Below are 23,615 nucleotides of genomic sequence, written 5' to 3'. Positions count from 1 at the left end.
GTGTGTCGGTGGACCTTGGCCCGTTGGCAGGCGGTGCAGGCGCTGGTCCAATCGCGGACGTCCCGACGAAGGCCGTGCCAGACGAAACGCGCCGACACCAGCTTCTGGGAAGCTTTCCGGCCCGGGTGGGAAAGGCCGTGGAGGGAGGCGAAGATGCGGCGTTGCCAGGTGACGGGCACGATGGGGCGAGGCCGGCCTTGGGAGACGTCGCAGAGCAGGACAGTGTCCGCGCAGGGGATGTCGGCCAGGCGGAGGCCCGTGTCCGCCGCCCGGAGGGCTTGCACCGTGGTGTCGGTGGTTTGGTCCGCCGCCATGAGCGCAAAATCCACGCCCAGGTGGACCGCGTTCGCGCTGGCCCGGGAAAGACAGTCGGCCACGGCGTTGTTTTTGCCGGCGACGTGCCGGATGTCCGTGGTAAACTCCGACACGGCGGAGAGGTGGCGCTGTTGGCGGGCCGACCATGGCTCCGTGACCTTGGCCATGGCGTAAACCAACGGCTTGTGGTCGACGAACGCCGTGAAAGGTCGGCCCTCCAGGAGGTGGCGGAAATGGCGGACGGCCAGGTGTAGACCGAGGAGCTCCCGGTCAAACGTGCTGTATTTGAGCTCGTTCGGCCGGAGCTGCCGGCTGAAAAAAGCGAGTGGCTGCCAAACCCCGTTCACCCATTGCTCATGTACGGCGCCCACCGCGTAGTCGGAGGCATCCGTGGTGAGGGCGATGGGAGCGTTGAGCACCGGGTGAGCGAGCAGTGTTGCGTCGGCGAGGGCCCGCTTTGAGCTTTGGAAGGCCGCATCCATTGCTGCGGACCAGGCGATGTCGTGCTTGGCCGGCTTGCCCCGGAGGGCTTCGTAGAGGGGCCGCATGAGTTGAGCAGCGCGGGGCACGAAGCGGTGATAAAAATTCACCATTCCCAGGAATTCCTGCAGGGCCTTTATGGTGCGGGGACGCGGGAAAGTGGTGATGGCCTCGACCTTGGTTGGCAGCGGCACAGCCCCGTTCTTGGTGATGTGGTGGCCCAAAAAATCAACGGCCGTCGTGCCGAAGTGGCATTTGGCCGGGTTGACGATGAGGCCGTGCTCGCTGAGGCGCCCGAACAGTGTTCGGAGGTGGAGGAGGTGCTCGGCCCGGGACGTGCTGGCGACGAGGATGTCGTCCAGGTAAACGAAAAGGAACGGCAGGTCACGCAGCACGCCGTCCATCAAGCGCTGGAACGCCTGAGCCGCGTTCTTGAGACCAAACGGCATCCGCAAGAACTCGAATAAGCCGAACGGCGTGATGACTGCCGTTTTAGGGACGTCGGCCGCCCTGACAGGTACCTGGTGATATCCCCGTATGAGATCAATTTTTGAAAAAATGACCCGTCCCGCCAGACGGGCGGAGAAGTCTTGGATATGCGGGATCGGGTACCTGTCGGGTGTTGTAGCGTCATTAAGACGGCGGTAGTCGCCACACGGGCGCCATCCACCCCCCGGCTTTGGCACGATGTGCAGTGGCGAGGCCCACGCGCTATCGGAGCGCCGCACGATGCCGAGGTGCTCCAACGCGTCGAATTCGGCCTTCGCAACGGCAAGCTTGGCTGGGTCGAGGCGGCGGGCCCTGGCGTAGACCGGCGGGCCCGTGGTTGGTATGTGGTGCTCGATCCCATGCCGTACTGCGACGGCCGAAAACGTCGGCCGCGTGAGGGCCGGGAACTCCGCGAGCAGGCGAGCAAACTCGTTCGCCGCCGGGACGGTGCATGCCAGCTCGGTCGGCGCGGAGCTGCTCAATGTGCATACCAGGGAGCTGAAGGTTTCAGCGTTGATTAAACGACGCCGTTGGACGTCCACCAGCAGTCCGTGTGCGCAGAGGAAGTCGGCGCCGAGCAGAGCCATGGGCACGTTGGCGGTTACAAACGTCCAAGCGAAGCGTTGGCCGCCGAAGCAGAGGGTGACGTTGCGCGGGCCGAAGGTGCGGATAGTCGATCCGTTGGCCGCAACCAAGGAGGGGCCGCAAACCGCGGATTGCCTGTCCTGGTCAGAGGCGGGCATGACGCTCACTTGGGCGCCGGTGTCGCACAGGAAGCGCCGTCCGGACGCTTTATCCGTGATGAACAGTAAGTTGCCCGTGTGACTGTGGCCGGCGTTCATGGCAGGTAATGAACGCCGGCCTGGCCGTTTCCCGACCCGCCGAAGGTGCACGGGGGTCGGCATGTCCGGGCCTTCTGTCCGAACCTGGCATGATAGGAACACCACGCTTGGTCGGGTGGAGGCTTCGGACGTCGTGCTGAACGTGGTCGGCTCGGTATAGCGGCCGCCAATTGCGTCGGCAGTTCGGCCGTCGAACGCGCCGGGTGCTCGGGCGCCATGGATGGTGCATCAGGCGGCGGCGGGTCCCATGTCGCCGCTGCGATGCGCTGTCCCGCGGCGGAGATTTTGTCGGCTTCTCTGGCAAGGGCCCGGGGATCTGTGATCGTCGTGCTTGCCAGGGCGAGGCGTACCGGGTTAGGCAGCTGACGGAGGAACAGCTCCCGGAACAGGAATGCCGGAGAGTGCTCGCCGAGCAGCGAAAGCATGTAGTCCATTCGCTCGGAAGGGCGCGTGTCGCCGAGCTCCGGCAAATCGAGCAGGCGCCGTGCGCGTTCCGCCGCTGGGAGGGCGAAAGCATCGAGGAGAAGCTTCTTAATCGCGCCGTATTTGTCCGCGGCTGGCGGTCTCTCGAGGAGGCTCAGGGCGCGGGCTGCGGTGGCTGAACCGAGCGCAGCGACCACGTGGTGGAAGCGGGTGTCGTCCGCCGTGATGCCTCGCAGGGCGAACAGGGACTCCGCTTGTGCGAACCAAACCGCCGCGTGAGCCTCCCAGAAGGTAGGCAGTTTAAGGGCGACTGCCGTGTCCATGTCGATAGGTCACCAATGAAGGAGCTGTGGCTCCCACGTCGATCGAAAGAATGGACGCGACAAAAAGCTTGAATTCATCTGAGCTGCTTTATTAGAATCAAACACTCAGGCACTCTGGGAAAAACGTTTTACGGTCGGCAATATATATCTATTCCGCCAGGGGGTTTGCCCAGGCCTGGCGCCAGGGGGCGTGGCCCCGCGGGCCGGCTGCGGCCTGGCAAGCCGAGGGCGAGCCTGCCCGGGCGTCCCGACCGAGGCCTGGCAAGTCGAGCGCGGGCCTGCCCGGGCGTCCTGGACGAGCCCGGCCTGGTGATCGCTCCGCGTCCTTGATAGGTGCAAGGCGATTGTGTAACCCCAGCGGCAGCCGCTACAATGCTGACCTTTGACCTTTTGACCAAATTATAAATTTGGTTTCTCCATATCCTCATCGTAACGTTTTGCTGAAATATTTATGACAAAAGCTCAAATGGTAAAAAAAAAATGAAGGAATGGCCTGAACAGACACAGGCACAGAAGTGATTGCAAAACCCTGTGTTCGGCTATACGGGGGACGGGCAAATAAAACATCCACGTGTCCAGGTGTAATTAATTAACCATGATATAAAGAAGTCCAAGTTTTAAGACTTCTGCAGAAATGAGCCTCAGGACAATTACCGACCATGACACAGTCATATTGTTTATAAAAAAACACCAAGCTCCTTAAATTACTCTGGAAGGTGTAATCAACCTGTTCTACCTTGCCTCGTCTGGATGTGACTTTGCACGCAGTGTTTCGTTATGAAGTACCCCATCCTCTCAGGTGGCATTCCAAACCAGACAGATCTTCGCTCTTTGTTGATTATTAATGCCCTCATGGAAACTTAATATGTCATCTATGAAAAGGCAACGTTGCCCAATTTTCATGATCAAAGGGACAACAAGTACAGATGCATTCATTCAAAGTACACCGCCCCATGACACATAACTAAATAATATTCCCAGGACGCGGAATTGCGCGGGGGGGGGGGGGGGGGGGGGGGGGAAGGCCAATCGTGCCTGGCGTTGCCGCATTGCATCACATGGAGATGGAATTTGGAAGGAGCGATGCACAATAACTAATTGATTATTTAATTATTTTCGTAATTAAAATAAATAAATAGTAATAGTAAAACGAGAACTGCCACTTTATAATTACTGGCAATGATGACCGGTTTTTCTCTGCCTTCCTGCTTGGATACAACCCAGCTTTCATTGGACACACTTTGATACAACCTCGCTTTGATACAACCTCGCTTTGATAAAACCCCGTTTTGATACAAACTCGCTTTGATACAACCTCGCTTTGATTCAACCTCGCTTTGATACAACCTCGCTTTGATACAACCTCACTTTGATACAGCCTCGCTTTGATACAACACCACTTTGATACAACCTCGCTTTGATACAACCTCGCTTTGAGACAACCTCGCTTTGATACAACCCCGCTTTGATACAACCCCGCTTTGATACAACCTCGCTTTGATACAACCTCGCTTTGATACAACCCCGCTTTGATACAACCCCGCTTTGATACAACCCCACTTTGATACAACCTCGCTTTGATACAACCCCGCTTTGATACAACCTCGCTTTGATACAACCTCGCTTTGATACAACCTCGCTTTGATACAACCTCGCTTTGATACAACCTCGCTTTGATACAACCTCGTTTTGATACAACCCCGCTTTGATACAACCTCGCTTTGATACAACCTCGCTTTGATACAACCTCGCTTTGAGACAACCTCGCTTTGATACAACCCCGCTTTGATACAACCCCGCTTTGATACAACCTCGCTTTGATACAACCCCGCTTTGATACAACCCCGCTTTGATACAACCCCGCTTTGATACAACCCCGCTTTGATACAACCTCGCTTTGATACAACCTCGCTTTGATACAACCCCGCTGTGATACAACCTCGCTTTGATACAACCTCGCTTTGATACAACCTCGCTTTGATACAACCGCACTTTGATACAACCGCACTTTGATACAACCTCGCTTTGATACAACCTCGCTTTGATACAACCTCGCTTTGATACAACCCTGCTTTGATACAACCTCGCTTTGATACAACCCCGCTTTGATACAACCTCGCTTTGATACAACCCCGCTTTGATACAACCTCGCTTTGATACAACCTCGCTTTGATACAACCTCGCTTTGATACAACCCCGCTTTGATACAACCTCGCTTTGATACAACCCCGCTTTGAAACAACCCCGCTTTGATACAACCTCACTTTGATACAACCCTGCTTTGATACAACCCTGCTTTCATACAATCCTGCTTTGATACAAACCCGGTTTCATCAGACACGCTTTCATCGAACACGCTTTCATTGGACATGCTTTCATCGGACACACTTTGATACAACCCTGCTTTCAACCTAGGCCTCAGGCGCTATCCTACCCCACAAACGCAAAACCAGCCGATTTTATTGAAAGTTAACAGATTTTGCCGGATTTTGTCACTGTCGAGTCTAAAGCTATACAAGCGATTGCACAAAATACCCATGGATATGAGATTGGAGCTGAGATGAGGGTGTGAGGACATTTGGTACACAGCTAACCTTAGCCTACCTGTTGTAGTAATCAGCACACTCACATCAGTAGGCCTGCCACAACCTCATTATACATTCCAACAACCAACAATAGCATGCAGCAATATATATAGCATTGGTGGACATTTCCTGCACACATCTTTATTCACAGCACATACCGTACCATAGCATGCATGGTTCAAGTACCGTCGGGGTATTTCAGTGGCTGTTTGACCGATTTTGACCAATTAAAAAGATATCAGCGGCTGCACAACCCCCAACATTCCATGAAAAGTGAAAATTTAATTCAAATCCAAGTTAAGACAAGCACGTACGGACAGCCTGCACGAATCATGCCAAGTAAAAATTAAGGCACGGCCCTCAGCAAAGGTGCGATTTCTTTATTCAACAATAACTTAAAAACTACAAATCCCATAAACTTCCAACTTACCTTATTCTTCTCCTCATGTTCTTATCTCTTGAAATCACGAAGGGTATGACAAGCTACAACGCAGGAAACCAATCAGTTAGATGGCCTGAGAAGAAAAAGTGTTGCGTTTCTTCTTCTTTCAACAATAAGGACTTCTAGCTTCCAGACTGTAAAACCAATCATGTTCAAATTTTAAACATGTATTCCCCTTGATGAGAGCTACATTACATTGAAGTTTCAAATTGTTCAATGCAGCAGTTGAAGAGATAGAATAATTTTAAACATTTTCGTTCAATTATTTATTGCGGCCAAACCATGTGACTTATTGAAATTTCCCAAGTAAACTTTTAACTTCCCCACATGCGGAACGTTTGTGTAAAGCTTTCACTTGATATCTTCGAAAATGAGGGAGGAGATAGGATTAGGAGTTTATGCTTAAAAACGTCATAACTCCTAAATGATGCGACGTACGGTGTTGTCATGTGGGAACTTTTCCCTATCTTTTCCCCATCCCCAACTTTTCCCCTTTCCCTTTAACACAGCTCTTATCTTCCCCCATCCAAAACCTTGACCTTTTCTACCCCCGCTAATTTTCACCCCAGATCCACTTTTTTGAAATTCCAACTTCTTTCCTGGAAGTCCTTGCAATGTCCATATGTTTTATACCTATCCCACCTCCCCCCCGAGCCCTCTCCCTCCCACAGTTCTCTCGATGTCCTTGCTCTCAAATGTTGTGTTTGTGTCTGTCCTTCCCCCTCTCTCCCCATCTTGTTTACCGCTCCCCTTATTTTGTGTTTTATGTGTCGGTTTGACTTTTTGTGTGATTAATGCTAGCTCTTTCACGAGCCTCGATCTTGTATACAAAAAAAAGGAAAAAAAAGCTTTTTGTTCGTAATGGGCATGCTATTGTGCATGAAAAGTTTGGGCACGATATGTATAGCCGTTGTGGAGAAAAAGGGGTTTTAGTGTTTTTGACGAAAAACAATATGGCGGCCGAACCATGTGACGTATGACATCAAAACATTTTGCATTCTGAATTTTTTACACTTGGGTCATGTAAAAAAAAAAAATCATATTCGTGGCATCAAGGGGTCTATTTGTAGAATTCTAACTTCGTAATGTTAGCACTTTTAATATCCTAAATAAACAATGTTTTTGGGTCCCATTGCAGAGTTTTTTAGAATGAACCATGACTCAATTTTTTCCATTGAGCGGTTTCAGAGATGTAGAGGGGCAAAGTTGAAGGTGTTTTCCAAGATGGCGCCCATACCATGTGACGTATGACATCATAATTAGCAGCAAAAAATTATACATGTCGAGCCAATCACATGGTGAAAATTTAGTGTCAATCGGACCAACGGTTGCTGAGAACTTTAATTATAAAGTTTTTGAAAGTGAACGTGTGGCAGAATAGTAATAAACTCTAGGAAAAACAATAGGTATTCCTCTGCATTTCATGCAGAGGAAACCTAATAATTAATTTAGAGCCTGGTGTTGGCTTTGCAGTTCGGGTGCTGGCTTGGGATCCTAGGATCCTCGAATTGAGTACCGGCTTGCTGGGATGAATGTGCCAGTGTGTGCCCCGGTTTAGAATAGGTACACCGTATCCCTGCGTGTCATAAGAGGCGACTAAAGGGTTGGCGTCAGGAAGGGAATCCGGCAATAAAAACATTGCCTCAAAAAGGGAACCATGATGATTGTCATGGGGCCCGCCAGGCTAACCCACGCTCTCGCAGGGAAAATGGCCTTAAAAAGGGAATTTTTTCTTTTTTAATAAATACTTAATTTCTTAATCAATTGGCTAATAGCATACCTCAACCACCACTGCATCATCCTAATCTGCCACTTTTTGTAAATGAATCAATTAAGTAATTAATCGAAAAAATTAAATAATTGGGTGGTTCGTGTGCATCCGCCCTCAGCTGCTGGTTGCATCATTTTCAGTGGGCGCATCTGCCGCTGATGCAATGCCTCTCTATAACCAGTTATCTGGTACTCATTTTTCCGACCTCAGAATGATGACAGTCTGAGTCAACCCCACCTGGCGTTAATTCAATGGGATTGCAAACTCAAGACCTTAGGATCCCAAGCCTGCCACCCTAACCATTAGGCCAACACCAGGTATATTGACCTGGTGTTGGCCTAATGGTCACTGTTGTGTCCATATATATCAGCTTCCTAGTTCAAAGGGTGCCTGAGATATTGCCCAGATGAGAAAGAAAATAAATAAGTACTTAATATATCGACAATAATTAAGTAATTAATCAATTAATTGACGAATCAAAAAAAAATTAAAATATAGTTTTTGCCAAAGCACATGCTTAATATTGTGCCCAAATTTCAGCTTCATGTGCCCATATATACACACACATACATACACATAAATACATACACACATACATACACACATAAACACATTAATACATACATACACACATAAATACATTAATACATACATACACACATAAATACATTAATACATACATACACACATAAATACATTAATACATACATACACACATGAATACATTAATACATACATACACATACATACATAAATATATACACACGTACATACACACATACATAAATGCATACATATATACATACATACATATATACATAAATACATACACACATAATTATATACATACACAAATACATACATACATACATAAATACATTAATACATACACAAATACATACATACATATATACACAAATACATACAGTCATACATATATACATGCATAGAAAAATACATAGCATTGCCTCATTTCATATTGTAGGATGAAATTAATCTAGTGTTTGTCAATATGGAATCGACCGAGTAAACATTTTCAATATTGATCTCAATTAAAAATATTACTCAACGCTCAAATGATTATTCATGATAGACAAGGTTCATGCGTTGACAACACGTGGTCGTTCAATGTTGGTGATCATGGTATATGTCCATCAATCAGTGACGACTGATGGAGGTCACTCAGTCTTGGCATGAAGATATTGACGTGACCCTGCAGTCCCAGACACAGAAACACTGTATCGCCATTGCTGATCGTGTTCTGTAGGAATGTAGAATCTGTGATGATCCGAAACTAATAACGTTGCACATCGATAGGTCGACAGGCATTTCAAATTGGGTCATGGAGGTGAGTTACAATGGCCTACTCTTTCCAAGATCCTCGTGTCCATAAGGATGTGCTAGCAGACTGGACAGCTGCCATTGATGTCCAGTCTGAAGAAGGATGGTTCATGCTACATGATGGAATGCTCTTTCTGTGGATGGCCAGTATTTATTATGTTGGGAACAAAATGTCAGACTAGAAAATTAAATAGAAAAAAAAATCCATTCCACCATCTTGTTAGTGGGGTAAAGTTTGTCATACATTAAATCACCATTTCCTTCTGTCATTGATGTTTCTCACGTTTACTTGTGTGTCATGCTCTAGGATAGATGACCAGGTGTTGATGGTTAATGGAAAATTCAAGGACCAACTGGATTACTCAACTGCTGTAAAAGAGCTGAGAAGCAGTGAAAAAACAGCTAAAGTGGTGAGTTTAGGATTTTGACTCATTTATGTATGACTCCGCCCCTGAAGGTGGCCGGAGGCATTATGTTTTGGGTTGTCTGTCTGTCCGTCCGTTCATCCATACGGGCTAAACCTCGTTTTTCTCAGCAACCACATGTCCGATTGAGCCGAAAATTTCAGGGTCGAGCGAATCCCATGTAGAATGTTATGATAGTTGTGACGTCATAGGTGACGTGATATGGCAGCCATCTTGGATTCAATGCAAATAATTAAATATTATTTCTCGGAAACCGCTGAATGGGAGAAATTTGAAACTTGGCACATTGTCAAGTACTCCGATGGGGACCAAAAGTCTGATAATGATGACGTAATCGGTGAAGTGCTATACCAGCCAAAAATGTTTTAATCGAATTCCTTATCCTAAAAAATCTGAAATTGCATGCACATGATCTATGACCTATTTGTATTGAAATATTGAATTTATGACATCATAGGTCATAGTTTGGCAGCCATATTAGATTGATATGTAATAGATATTAAACCTTAAAAATAACATCTTCTCCCAAACCACTGAAGCGATCGACTCGAAACTTTATGTGTGTCAACTAGGCATGGCGATGAAAAGTTGATCTCAAAAACGTCATCAGTCACATGGTGTGGCAGCAATCTTGGAGAGAAGAGAGAACCTTATCCGATCAACACAAAACTTCACAAACTTGATCTCCTACCCATACATATTCAGTGTACATTTTTGATGTCATATGTCACGTGGTTTAGCAGCCATATTAGCTTGAAAGCCAACATTAAAAAAAAACTTCTCTGAAACCGCTTCACCGATTGATGTGAAACTTGTCGTGTCTGGTAAAATAGGAGCAATACCCCTGGGCACTCACCTGGTAGAACAAAGCAGTATATTACACTGACTAAAGGACTTTAAAACAGTATCACGGTATTTTAAACCAATTTCAATGGTTGCTAGAAGACATAGAAGATTTGTAGAATCATACCAATGTAATCATAAGACTTTAAACAAACAAACAAACAAAAAAATACCTATTTTGGGGGGCAACCCCCCTCTCCCCCCATACCTCCTTAGACCCTAATTTTTCTAATGCCTTGAACAAACATTGGTACATCACGGGTGATGAACGTTGTGGTCAAGTTTCATCAAAATTGCTTTTGTAGTTTCGGAGAAGAGAGCAAATACCTATTTTACGGGGTAAACCCCCCCACACATCCCATTAAACCCTAAATAAAATTTAAATACATCTTCAAAACAAAAATAAAAGAACCCTCCATGCACAGGTTGTGATTTCCATCAATCACTCGGCCAAGACAATTTAAAACAACGAGCACGGGCAGCCTGTGTCAGACTTAATGAAGTTCCAAAATGCCTGATCTGATCAGGCTCGTCAGATGCCCTAGCACAGCGTTGCAGAATGAATAGAATCTCCCCCAGAAGTGACCTGCAAAACCTGTTCACAAACGGTTTCGTGCTTCAGGTTACAAAACCAGTAATATGTCCTCTTCTCACCCCAGAAAAATAAACAGTCCAATTGGCAAGCACTACCTTTGCACAACACTGGAATCTCGCATCCTGGAAGAAGATTGATTGGTCTAATGAGAGTCAATTTCTCCCTGCAAGCGACTGATGGTAGAACCCCACATCCCCCATCTACTTTCTCAACAATCCTCTCGAATAAGTTCTGTCACTCAAGCTTTTGGGTCTCACTATCTGCCATGATCTTTCCTGGGAAAGCCACATTTCCAAGCTGGCCTCCAAAGCCAGGTGCCGACTAGACAGTTGCCAATCGCCATTGTGAAAAGTCCTCCCTTGGCACTCCTGAGCTCCTCACCACATACAAGGCTTCCATCTGCAGCTCAATGGAATACTGCTCTCCCCTCTGGGCTGGTGTTCCTTTCTCACACCTAGCTCGGCTTTGCGCTGTAGAAACCATAAGCTTTCAGAATCATTGGAATCTCCCGCGATGAAGCTAACTCCGAGGGCCTTTCACTCACTCACCACAGGCAGGTTGGTGGTCTTTCTGTCTTCTACCGACTCCTCTCTGGCCTTGCCCCCCCAGCCCTGTCTGTGCTCTGTCCTCCAAATATTCCTGCAGGACGCACAAGATCTGCCAGCAACCCTCTTCTGGTGAAACTGCCAAAATCAAGACTCCCTGCTCACCTTCACTCTGTCATTCCTCTTTTCTCCCACCTCTGGAACAAACTCCCCCACTCTCTCCAATCTCACTCTTCCCACACTCCCATTTAGCATCGTGTTGTTGTTTCACATTTTGACAACCACCCACTTCACACAGGACACGTATTCCTCAATGACAATGTCAGACATAGTGTTGTCATGCAGTAACTGGTTTGTGAAACAATACCATTGCAACATTACCCTAAAAGCCTGAATTCAATCCAATAGAGTACATTTGGGACATTCTTGGGTGTATACTTAAGAAAATGGACCTTTCTGTGCAGACCCTGGCACAGTGGCACAGTTGGAAGCTGCTTTGGACAAGGAATAGCAACAACCCCCATTAGATTCTCACTTGTGGCTTCTTCAGGAGTTGAGGATGGTCGCAGCTGTCATTCGCTCAAATGGTGTTCACACATTATTGACCTTTTGAGACATTAACTCCATTGTAACATTATTTGATGTCATTATTCACTGGTCTTGAGCCTTTGTTCTGTTTCAGGTGTGTTTTATTTTGGTGGAAAACACTACCATTACAGAAGTCCTCATTTTGTAAATTGTACTAAAATACACAATTTGGTGTCTGTCTGTCTCACTGCGATACATTCGGTCATTACATATCCAATCTAAACCAAACGACCAGCTGGAGTAAAAAATATTATAAACTACAAACACGTATGTTTACCTTTTAAAACAGTCGCTAATGCTGTTTAACACTAAGCTGAAATAAATTTGGAGGAATCTTGATATTAACGTAAGGCAATCTATGCGTATTTCTGACAAACGCACTTGAGTGAAGATCTACTGTAATCTATATACCCCACAAGGTTTAATACCACAACCCTTCCTGCTGCTTCCATGCCATTTTTCCAAAGCCACTTCTAATAACAAAAGTTAATAACACCAAAAATAATAATAGCATAATTAGTATTATTACAAAACAATATTACCCTTCTGGGGGTTTCGTTACTTGCGATATCACCCCACCCCCCTCCCCCAACACCCTTATGGAAGTAAATTTTCTTATATGGAATTTAGAATGGTGAGACACGGTCTGATTCTTTCAATGACCTGATCTCACATAATGTCATGCATGGTATAATCCTAAGCTAAAAAAAAGCCTGTGCCCCAGTCGCGACGTGTGGTGAGGCGGGTGTAGCAAGCCAATCCACGCTAATAAAAGAAAATCAACAAAATATTTTAAAGTGTCTTGAAATCTGTTGATTGTTCACTCAATGTTTGGTAAATGGTACAAACATGCTATGTGGATATTGATTGTTATGAGAAAGCATTTGTTGAATCAAGTTATTTCCATAGATGTTCAATCGGATTGAGATCTGGGGATTGTTGTGTAGCAATGGGGAATTACAGGAGATGATAGTGCACTGTCTTATTGAAGCCCTATCATGAAACGTGAGTTAGAACCTCAGGAAGATGGTTCATCAGTAGGACGATCAGAGGAAAGGAGTGGAAGGCGAAAAGAGTTGACCTGTGCAATAAGTCTGGATTTTGGGAGCTTAACCAGGATTTGTTTATTGGAAGAAAACGTGTTCCCCAGAGGAGGGCCAGAGGGCTGTGAGAGAAGTTGGAGCTCGACCCAGAGGAGAGGTGGTAAAAAAAACCCAATGAACACTGGCCTGTCTGCGACATGAGAGCAACAGGCCTTTTCCTTTGGCTTCATTGCAGGAAATGCCAATACTGTTGAGAGCCGTATTCTTGGAGAAATAGATGGAATCCACAGATTGTGATACTGGGGTTCCTGCCCAGAAGGGAGAGCAGTACTCCATCGAGCTATGGACAAAGGTCTTGTATGCTGTGAGTAGTTCAGATTTTTCTAGGAATGAATGACAACGACAGATGACTCCCAGTCTATGGCTAGCTTTGTTGGCAAACTAGAGTGATGGTTAAATCTTATTTGATAAACAGGACGACACAATCAGAAATGCCCCACATATGGCACCACCCAGAGAAAGTTGGACCCTTTGACCTTCCAGGAGGAGACAAGTGATTAGTGGGTTTCTCATCCCACGAACACAAAACGTGTGACTAATGATCTATGAGGAAACAATTTTCCCACATACAGTTATTAGTCAGTCAATCTCTTCAATTTCTCATTCTTGTTGATGTGTGAGAATCGCACTTTGGCCAGAGGTGATAATTCAGGACATGGTTCTTGACACTGCTTGAGTGCAGTGTAGGTGTGAACTTTATTGTTAAAAGGTTGGAAATAAAGTGAAATTAGGATACAATCAAAATACACTGAGCCTGCATTTGAAAAATAATTTCTTTCAAAAAGATTTCCCCAAATTTTAACAAGTGATGTGATGATGGGCTGATACTGTTTTTGATCTTCTGAGAGTGAGATACAATGGTTTTTCATGCTCAGTATGTGGTGCAGTTTATTGTATCAACATTACGTTACTCTGTGTATGTTGAATTAAAAAGAAATTAACACCACTAGGGAAATACTACTTTAACTTCTTTCTTGAGTTTAACATCCAAACAGCACAACGGATCCTGGGGCTCGTTGTTTAACTCTATTCTTGGGTAAAATGCCAGGGGCATAGAAAAGGCACCTCTATTTAAGGGTATGTGCCATGTGGCAAAGTATAGAAGAGAAGGGACATTCCATAGTTTGGAGAAATGCCAAACAATACAAAATAAGGGCCATTTAAAAAATACTGTGTGTATGCTGGACTACCCTTGTGTTCTGAGGAGGAACCAAGTAATGCTCTAGAAAAGTTCATATAAAGGAGCACCAATTTGATTCATACACATGCATGAAGAAGTAAATGTATTTTATTTGCCAGATGTAGGGTGCATACTTGTACAATATATAAATGCCCCTCTTGATAGGTCATTTCCTCTAACTTTCACTTTATTTTATTCACATAAAATGCACATGAAGTATTTCATCAATTACATCACACTGCCAATTTGTAGACTTCCAATCTGTTCGTCTTTTCATTTACTTTTGCTTTACTTGTGCATTTTTTGGAATTTGGCAATTAGTAGATACTTATTGTGCTTTCAGAAGTTTCAGAACACAGCTTCAAATGAAACGATAAATATTAGAGTACCTTACAACAACAACAACAACAACAACATGCATTTTAAAGGCCATTTTCCCTGCTAGAGCGGGGGTTAGCCTTGCGGTCCCCATGACAATCTTCTCCATTTTGCCCTATTTTCTGCATCTCTCCTTGTTAACCCCCTTGCCCGCATTTCTTCTTCCACCATCTTTAGCCAAGTCTTTTCTCGGTCTTCCCCGTCTTCTACTTCCTTCTACATTCATGTCCATCACTTTTCTCAACCAGTCACTTTCATCCTTCCTCAACACATGACCAAACCATCTCAACCTGTTCCTCTTCACAGCATCAATCACAGGCTCTATTCCCATCATCTTTCGCAATTCATCATTTGTCTTCCTCTCTCTCAACGATACTCCGCACATCCGTCGAACCATTCGCATTTCCACCCTTTCCAACCTTCGTTGCTGCTCTACGTTCATTACCCATGTCTCGCTCCCATAAATCATAACACTTCTCACACATGCAGCATACACCTTTCCCTTCAGCTTCAACGACACTCCCCTCATCATCAGCACGCCACTCAATTCCCGAAACTTCTTCCATGCACATCTCACTCGAGCAACCGTTGCCGAGTCTGATCCACCTTCTCCATTCAGCATGTCTCCGAGGTAGCAAAATGTTTTCACACCTTCCAGCTTCACGCCATCTCCAAGATCCAACTCAACATTTCCTCCATCTGCAGCTCCCTCTGTGCACACCTTACATTTGAATGTAACTGCCACACTGGTTAATGACCCTCTCAGACCACTACATTTTTGATGAACCCACTCAGCGCACATTGTACACTGAATGGAGTTTACTCCGACACCCTTCCTACACACAGCACAGGGCCACTTCCCAGTTCTTTCCACCTCACCACATGCTTTACCACTTGCCATCACCTTCGTCTTTCCGATATTCACCTTCAGACCTTTTGTCTCCATACATTCCTTCCACGTGTTCATCTTTTCCTTCAGTCCATCCATACTTTCCGCAATCAACACCAGATCATCTGCATACAACAACTCCCACGGTAAACCCTCCTTTACGTTCTGAGCCAGCACCTCCATCACAGCTACAAATAGTAGTGGACTTGGTACCGACCCCTGATGCACTCCCACCTTCACCTCAAACTCACCACTGTTCCCGTCCTTCGTCCTTACAGCTGTGCGCGCTCTTTTGTACATTGCCATCACTACTCTGATCAACCATTCCTCCACTCCTAACTTCCTCAATGCCCATGTCAATACTTTGCGTGGAACCCGATCGAATGCTTTCTCCAGATCAACAAACCCAAGAAACAACTTCTTCCTCTTCTCCATGTACTTCTCCTGCAACTGCCTCACAATGAAAAGCACGTCTGTCGTTCCTCTTCCTGGCATGAATCCAAACTGCATTTCGTCGATCTTCACTTTCTTCCTTATCCTCCTCTCCAACACCCTTTCCAATACCTTCATTCCATGCTCCAATAACTTTATCGCTCGGTACGAGCCACACTCCAGAGGGTCACCTTTCCCCTTGTATAGAGGGACGAGGGTACTCAGTTCCCAATCCACTGGAATGCGGCCTTCTTTCACCACCAGATTACAGATCTCTGTCATTCTCTTCACACCCCAACTTCCTGCTGCCTTCAACATATCTCCCACAACTCCCGTCGGCCCTCCCGCTTTTCTACCCTTCATTGCTTTTATCGCTTCCTCAACTTCCTTCTCAGTTATCTTCTCTGCCGGTCCTAAAACTGGGTTACTCTCTATGTTGCCATCCCATTCATTCTCTGTATTCAACAGCATTTCCATATATCTTTTCCATCTTCCTTTAATTCCATCTGGGTCGACAACGATTTGTCCCACTTCATCCTTCAAGCAACTCACCCCCATCACATCACACCTCTCTTTCGCTGTCTGCTTTGCAATCCTGAATACTGCTTTCTGACCCTCTTCCGAATCCAAGCGTTCTCCGAACATTTTCCTACATGCCTCCTGCGCCTTTGCAACCTCTTTCTTTTCAGCCTTCCTGGCTGCCTTATAACTTTCATGCTCTGCTGTTTCTGCTCCCGTACCCTTCGCCTTCTGCCACTCCTTGAACCTCTTCCTCTTCTCGTCAATCCTCTTTCCAACTTCATCATCCCACCACCATGTTTCCGAGTGCCTCGGTGGTCCTTTTGTCCATCCACATACCTCACCAACGGCTCCCAACAGACTAGCTTTCATTGACATCCAACCACTTTCAAGCTCAACCACATCATCCTCGACCCTACTCAGCCTCTCTTTTAATGCCTCCCTTACTGTCACCTCTTTCAACCTCCACACCTTCATTCTCGGTTGGTACTTCACCCGCCGAGCTCTCCTCGCACCTTTCACCCTTACGTCGCAGACAACCAAGTGGTGCTGTGAAACAGCCTCCTCCCCCGGGATCACCTTTGTGTCCCGGAGGTGCCCCCTATCTCGCCTACGCACCATCAGGTAGTCAACGGTTGTCGTCGACCCACCTGACATGTATGTAACAAGCTTATTATCCTCTTTCTGGAACTGAGTATTACAAATCAACAAATCAGCTCCATCAGCAAACCCCAAAATCCTTTCACCTTCTCCATTTCTCACACCATATCCGTAACCCCCATGAACTCCGTCAAAACCATCCATACTCCTTCCCACATGTCCATTTAGGTCTCCTCCTACCATAACAACGTCCTCATCTTTCACGTTTTCCATCAGCTTCTCTATCGCACACCAGAACTTGTCCTTCTCTTCATCGCTCCGACCAACCTGCGGAGCATATCCCGAGATGACGTTCACCAAGAGCTTTCCAATCATCATTTTCACCATCATCAACCTATCACTCACTCTAGTCACACTCACCACACTGTCTACAAACTCCTCAGAAAACAGGACACCAACACATTCACGCCCTCCGGGCACCCTTGCCACACAAACTTGTATTTCTGTCCCTGCCTACCCTTCACCATTCTCACACCACTTCCCTTCCATCTCGTCTCTTGCACACAACATATGTCCACTCTTCTTCTGACCAATACTTCCACCACTTCTCCTGATCTCCCTGTCATTGTCCCTACATTCCATGTCGCAAACCTCAGAAACCGATCTCCACTTCGGGCTGTACCCTGCCCACATGTAGTTGTAATTGTCATGGTTCTCTTTTTGAGGCAATGTTTTTTTGGCCGGATGCCCTTCCTGACGCCAACCCTCTTAGTCGCCTCTTACGACACGCAGGGATACGGTGTACCTGTTCTAATCCAGGGTACACACTGGGAAACGTTTAAAACATGGAAATTCTGGGGGGTGGGGGGGGGGGCGGCGTCAGCATCACGGCTGCGGTTTAAACATATTTAAATAATATTTAAACAAAACCATGTAAAACAATCTGGGAAAAGTCTCTAAGTGAGAACGTGGATTTGAAAAAGCAGGAGCAGAGGTGAAAGAACAAACGAGATATCGGGAGCGGGGCACAAGTCGAGACGAGGAGGCCGCACGAGACACCAGGCCGCACGAGGCGCACGAGGCGCGAACAAAGAAACGACTAATTACACACAAATTTGCAACAACTACAAAACCAAAACCAAATAAAAACACACAATAACACATACACAACAAAATACGCAGCGGAAATTTGACACAGAAACGAACGGGAAAACACTCAAAACTTTGATGCCGTGGAGAGATCGAAGGCCCCGTCGCTCGAGGGACCGGAAGCGGAGCTCTGATTAGAGTACCTTACAGACATATAGTAATGGTCAGGGCCTAGCAGGATAACTTAGATTTAGGCATATTCTTCTCTGAGCCGTCTAGCCTGGGTTGGAATCTCGATCCAGCTATAAACTCATGAAACCGTCATATTGATGTTTTGCATCCTGTGTGTGCATCCATCAATGTGTGTGCTGTCCTTTGGAAGGACATTAAGACGGAGGGTCTGCCAGGACCGGTTGTTGGTGGACGTTAAGTATCCCTCGATGCCTTTCTTGAAGTGTCGGGTAATTATCACCGGCACCCGGAACAAATTACAAATTTCTTGCCAGTTCAACATCAGACCTGGCCATCCAGTTCCAGAAATATTTGGGCCCATAAATGCTCCCCCGACCGATCCCACAACAAATTGGGAATAATTGCGGCCATTAACGAAAAAGATGGACAATAATGGACACATGGTGCATTGTATTTGTATGGCATATGACCCATTAAAATCCCAAAGTTATCTCAAGAGAAATTCAGGATATAAAAGTCAAGAAGTGAAATTTGAATGACGTCAAAGCACTCGAGACGCAAGTTCAAAATTCCACATGCTCATGCAGAATGGATTCTCGGTGTGAAAACCAACCTCATTAATTGTTATGCTTTAGTACAGTTATTAAATTGTAATTCCCAGGTCAATATTTCTTTTATTTTTAACTTAATCTTAAAAAAAAAAATTGGTGGGGGTTTTGCCTGGAAATGTTGGTTATAAAATGCAAACATTTTTCAAAACATATATTAAAACAACGTTACTAAAATGGTAATAATTATTATTCACTAGCAAAAGTACCCGGCAACAATGAGTCGCTTCCTGACAGGAATATGAAGAGAGGAGGAGAGGAGGGTGGGAGAGGAGGGGAGGTGAGGCTGGAGGGAGAGAGAGGGGGAAGAGAGATGGAAAGAGGAAGATGGAAGGGCGGGGGAGGGAGGGGAGGGTTAGTATATCACACAAAAATGTTAGTCAATAAAAATATGGGTACCGTACGTAAAAACAAAAAGGGAGCTCTGTCTACTCTAACGCCATGGCTTGCAAAAGCAGCCTGAAGAGTGTTCACCAAGTGATGATACTCATATTCAAAAAGGGTGTTATAAGTTATATATTTATAACACACCTAAACTTCCCCGGCCTTGAGACTAATTAATTAAGAGTCCTCGCGAAGCAGCTTAAGCACTGCAGCAAGCACTCCAACGAAATGGGTGATAAGGAACGGCTGGCTTGGCAAGCGATAGCAATCTGATTGCTTCTGGTTGAAATGGCCGAGGAATTTTAAAAACAGACCGCAGGTACAGTAGAGTGACACCCTATCTCATGGAAGTATGAATTAAGTTTTAAATTATTAAGTTAAATATTAAAAAAAACTAACCCCAGCATGAGAATAACAGCCTCGCTTAAATAAATGCATATATACACTTAGTTATAAATATCGCTAGAAATGATACATTTTGTCAGATTGCACTCCATATTTGGACATTATTTAGTCTACAGCATCCAATCCTCATAACCGAATCCTGATTTTGATGATTATTCAATTATGTAATGATATAATCGATCGTGTTTCCAAGGCAAGGCACGTTTGAGTAAGCCAAAACAAAATGGCGACTTAAGAACCCAGCGAGGTGGTGGGCTGACAAAGATGGCGGGCCGCCATATTGGTACACCACCACATCGGGTTTTTTTTATTATGAGCACCTCGTTAATAATCTTCAAAAAGGATGTTATAACACACCCAAACACCCAGTTTTCATCCTTGCAATCTGTTGGAGGTCCAGGTGTATGCATGCAAAGTTTGTGGCCGCTAGAATTCATGGTTTTGGAGTTATGGAGGAGAAAGTCGGACGGACGGAGGGACACTGCGTTTTATTATTATAGACCAGCCGAATGCACCCTGCGTTGCCAGGGTTCTTTTTGAATGAATTTACTACTATAATTCAGCTTTTACTCACGGCCGTAGAAGATTGACTACGATAATTCAGCTCAGCTTTTAATTGCGAAATGGGCCCAGCCCGGCCGATGCGGGCTCGACCAGCCTCACCACCTAGCCCTCTAACCTTCCCGGGGCCCGTCCCGACATTTTTTGTTTTAGAGGTTTCCTCCTATCTTTCACCGTTCAGGAGATTAGCGCGTGCAGACAAACAAACAAACAAACAAAAACTTTATATATATATATAGATTACAAGTTTAAATCCTCAGGTCTGACGAATCGGTTTGTCAAATACTTGGGCCACAAATGTCTCTGGCTAACCCCACAAGAAGGTAGAAATAATTTGGGCTGATTAAAAAAAAAAAGAAGAATAACAATAATAGTCGTTTACTTTCCCTAATTATAGGATATGTCAATGATCCGCAATATGTCATGATCCGCAATATTCAAATGTCACAGCCTAACAATATACAGCAGATGATTTTTTTTTTTAAACGACTTAATTAAGACAGTTAAAAATGTCACAAAAGTACAACTTTTTTCTTCCGATTCAATATTGAATTTGTTACCTCTGCCACCAAAGGTGGATAAGGTTATGTTTTTACCCCCGTTTGTCTGTCTCTGTCTCTGAGCACGATATCTCAAAAAGTTATGGACAGGTTCAGGCGAAACTTGGTGAACAGGTTATGTGTGTGACAAGGACTAATTGATTAGACTTTGGTGAAGATCTGTATCTGGATGCCAGAATTTTTGAAGGGATTCTTCACAATTTAGTGATAGGGAAAAAAACTATATATTGCATGATTTTTCAAAACGTTGTGAACGGATTCAGGCGAAACTTGGGGGATGAGTTGGGTAGGTGAAAAGAACAAGCCGATTGGATTTTGGTTAATGTCCGGATCCAGATCTGGCCTATCTAACAGTGGGATGGAGAATGTAATTTGTAAACTGTTCAGCATGGCAGAGGTATGCGCTCTACAGTGCCGCTCTAGTTATTTAATGTATTAATTTTTTTAAACGTGTAAAAGAGCATTTTCAGCTTGTAATTGCTTGCAAAAGACAACAAATAAAATGTATTTGACTGTACCATGATTTTTTTTAGACAGTGAGGAGGAGACACCTGGTGAAGATGTCCACAGCTGGAAAATCTGAGATGAATGACCTTTCAGAGAATAGCCCAGAGGTTAATAGCATACCAACCAGTATGGGACAGGGGACTGGGCCTCTTGAACACATGATCAGTCCTGCACTCGAAGCAACTGAGGTGGTGATGGACAGGGAGTGCACAAAGGTCACAGCCTTGGCTCCGAGCACAGAGCTTCCTGCAGACAATGGAGAAGATCGGGATATTGCTGTGGAGATGAGCGATGGTGCTGAAGTGGAGAGTCTGGCAGACGATGACCAGAATGCTGCACTAATGGATCCTAGTCTTGAAGATGAAAAGCAAGATGATGTTGTGAAGGTCATACTGACCAAGAAAAGCCTCTCAGAAGGTGTGTTGACAGTGATTTTTTTGAATATGTATTGACAGTGAATTTTTGTTTTTTGAACATGTCGACAGAATTAATTTTTGTTTTTTGAATGTGTTGGAGTGAATTTTTGTTTTTTGAATGTTGACAGAGTGAATTTTTGTTTTTTGAATGTGTTGACATAGTGAATTTTTTTTTGGAATGTGTTGATGAAGTGAATTCTTGTTTTTTGAATGTGTTGACATAGTGAATTTTTGTTTTTTAAATTTGGTGACAGAGAATTTTTGTTTTTTGAATTTTTTGACAGAGTGAATTTTTGTTTTTTGAATTTTTTGACAGAGTGAATTTTTGTTTTTTGAATGTGTTGACATAGTGAATTTTTGTTTTTTTAATTTGTTGACTGAATTTTTGTTTTTTGAATTTTTTGACAGAGTGAATTTTTGTTTTTTGCATTTTTTGACAGTGAATTTTTGTTTTTTGAATGTGTTGGCATAGGAAATTTTTGTTTTTTGAATTTTTTGACAGAGTGAATTTTTGTTTTTTGAATGTGTTGACATAGGGAATTTTTGTTTTTTGAATTTTTTGACAGAGTGCATTTTTGTTTTTTGCATTTTTTGACAGTGAATTTTTGTTTTTTGCATTTTTTGACAGAGTGAAGTTTTGTTTTTTGAATGTGTTGACATAGTGAATTTTTGTTTTTTGAATTTTTTGACAGAGTGAATTTTTGTTTTTTGAATGTGTTGACATAGGGAATTTTTGTTTTTTGAATATTTTGACAGAGTGCATTTTTGTTTTTTGAATGTGTTGACATAGTGAATTTTTGTTTTTTTAATTTGTTGACTGAATTTTTGTTTTTTGAATTTTTTGACAGAGTGAATTTTTTTTTTTTGAATGTGTTGACATAGATAATTTTCGTTTTTGGAGTGTGTTGACAGAGTGAATTTTATTTTTTTTAAATTTGTTGACAGTGAATTTTTATTTTTTGAATTTGTTGACATAGTGAATATTTGTTTTTTTGAATGTGTTGACAGAGTGAATTTTTGTTTTTTGAATGTGTTGACATAGTAAATATTTGTTTTTTTGAATGTGTTGACAGTGAATTTTTGTTTTTTTAATGTGTTCATAGAGTGACTTTTTGTTTTTTGAATGTGCTGACAGTGTGAATTATTTTTTTTATGTGTTGGCAGTAAATTTTTCAGGGAGCAAAGATTATTTTGAGCCCCCATAAACTTAGATCCGGATCTGGATTACATCACAGCTCACATTAGATCACAGAGAGAGAGTTAGATCACAGAGAGAGTTAGCCTCAAGTCTAGTCGTATATATTTATTTATTGGCCTGACAGGATACCTCAGAAGCAGTGTACTGCGTTTGAAATGTCTAATCAGGGTTTGATTCCCAGATCTGTCACAGTGGTACTCTGCAGAGCGGGTGTTGCATCAATAAGTTTGCTACCCTTTAGAAAGCAATAAGAAAGTGCACGTGTGCTGAAATATTTCACTTTAGAGTGTTGCTTAGTATCACATTGCTAATGACTTTTCCGTTGGAGTAATGTTCAGAATCATTTCAAGTTTCATGTTGATGACAATAATTTGCACAGAAATCAAACAAGATGATGGAATTTTCAATGTTTTCTGAACACATACTGAACATTACTACTCACCTTCGGGGGGACGAGTAGTATAGCTCGAATTTGCAATATTCAATGCGAGGGTGATCGTTGTCAACATTTGTTGAATATTAACTTATCATGGAAGACAAAGATAATAAAAGCATCATTGACTTATTGGATCGCTTTTGCTATACAA

General features: G+C 44.3%; 1 protein-coding gene across 7 annotated transcripts in view; it reads left to right on the top strand.

Moving 5' to 3' along the window:
* The window catches only part of LOC137431094 (tight junction protein 2), a 184,304-nt gene that overhangs the window by 21,896 nt on the left and 138,793 nt on the right, over positions 1 to 23,615 (top strand). For 4 of the 7 annotated variants that reach the window (XM_078781395.1, XM_068121996.2, XM_068121995.2 and 1 more), the window contains 2 exons: positions 9,319 to 9,421; positions 21,441 to 21,831. In XM_078781395.1, coding sequence (XP_078637521.1) covers positions 9,338 to 9,421; positions 21,441 to 21,831 — 475 coding nt within the window. In that variant the 5' untranslated portion in view covers positions 9,319 to 9,337. The remainder of the gene's footprint in view (positions 1 to 9,318; positions 9,422 to 21,440; positions 21,832 to 23,615) is intronic. The other 3 variants (XM_068121997.2, XM_078781396.1, XM_078781397.1) reach the window with 3 other exon arrangements.

The sequence above is a fragment of the Myxine glutinosa genome, chromosome 7, assembly GCF_964187855.1.
Source record: "Myxine glutinosa chromosome 7, kmMyxGlut1.1, whole genome shotgun sequence".
Taxonomy (NCBI): domain Eukaryota; kingdom Metazoa; phylum Chordata; class Myxini; order Myxiniformes; family Myxinidae; genus Myxine; species Myxine glutinosa.
This window is presented reverse-complemented; position numbering and strand designations above follow the sequence as displayed.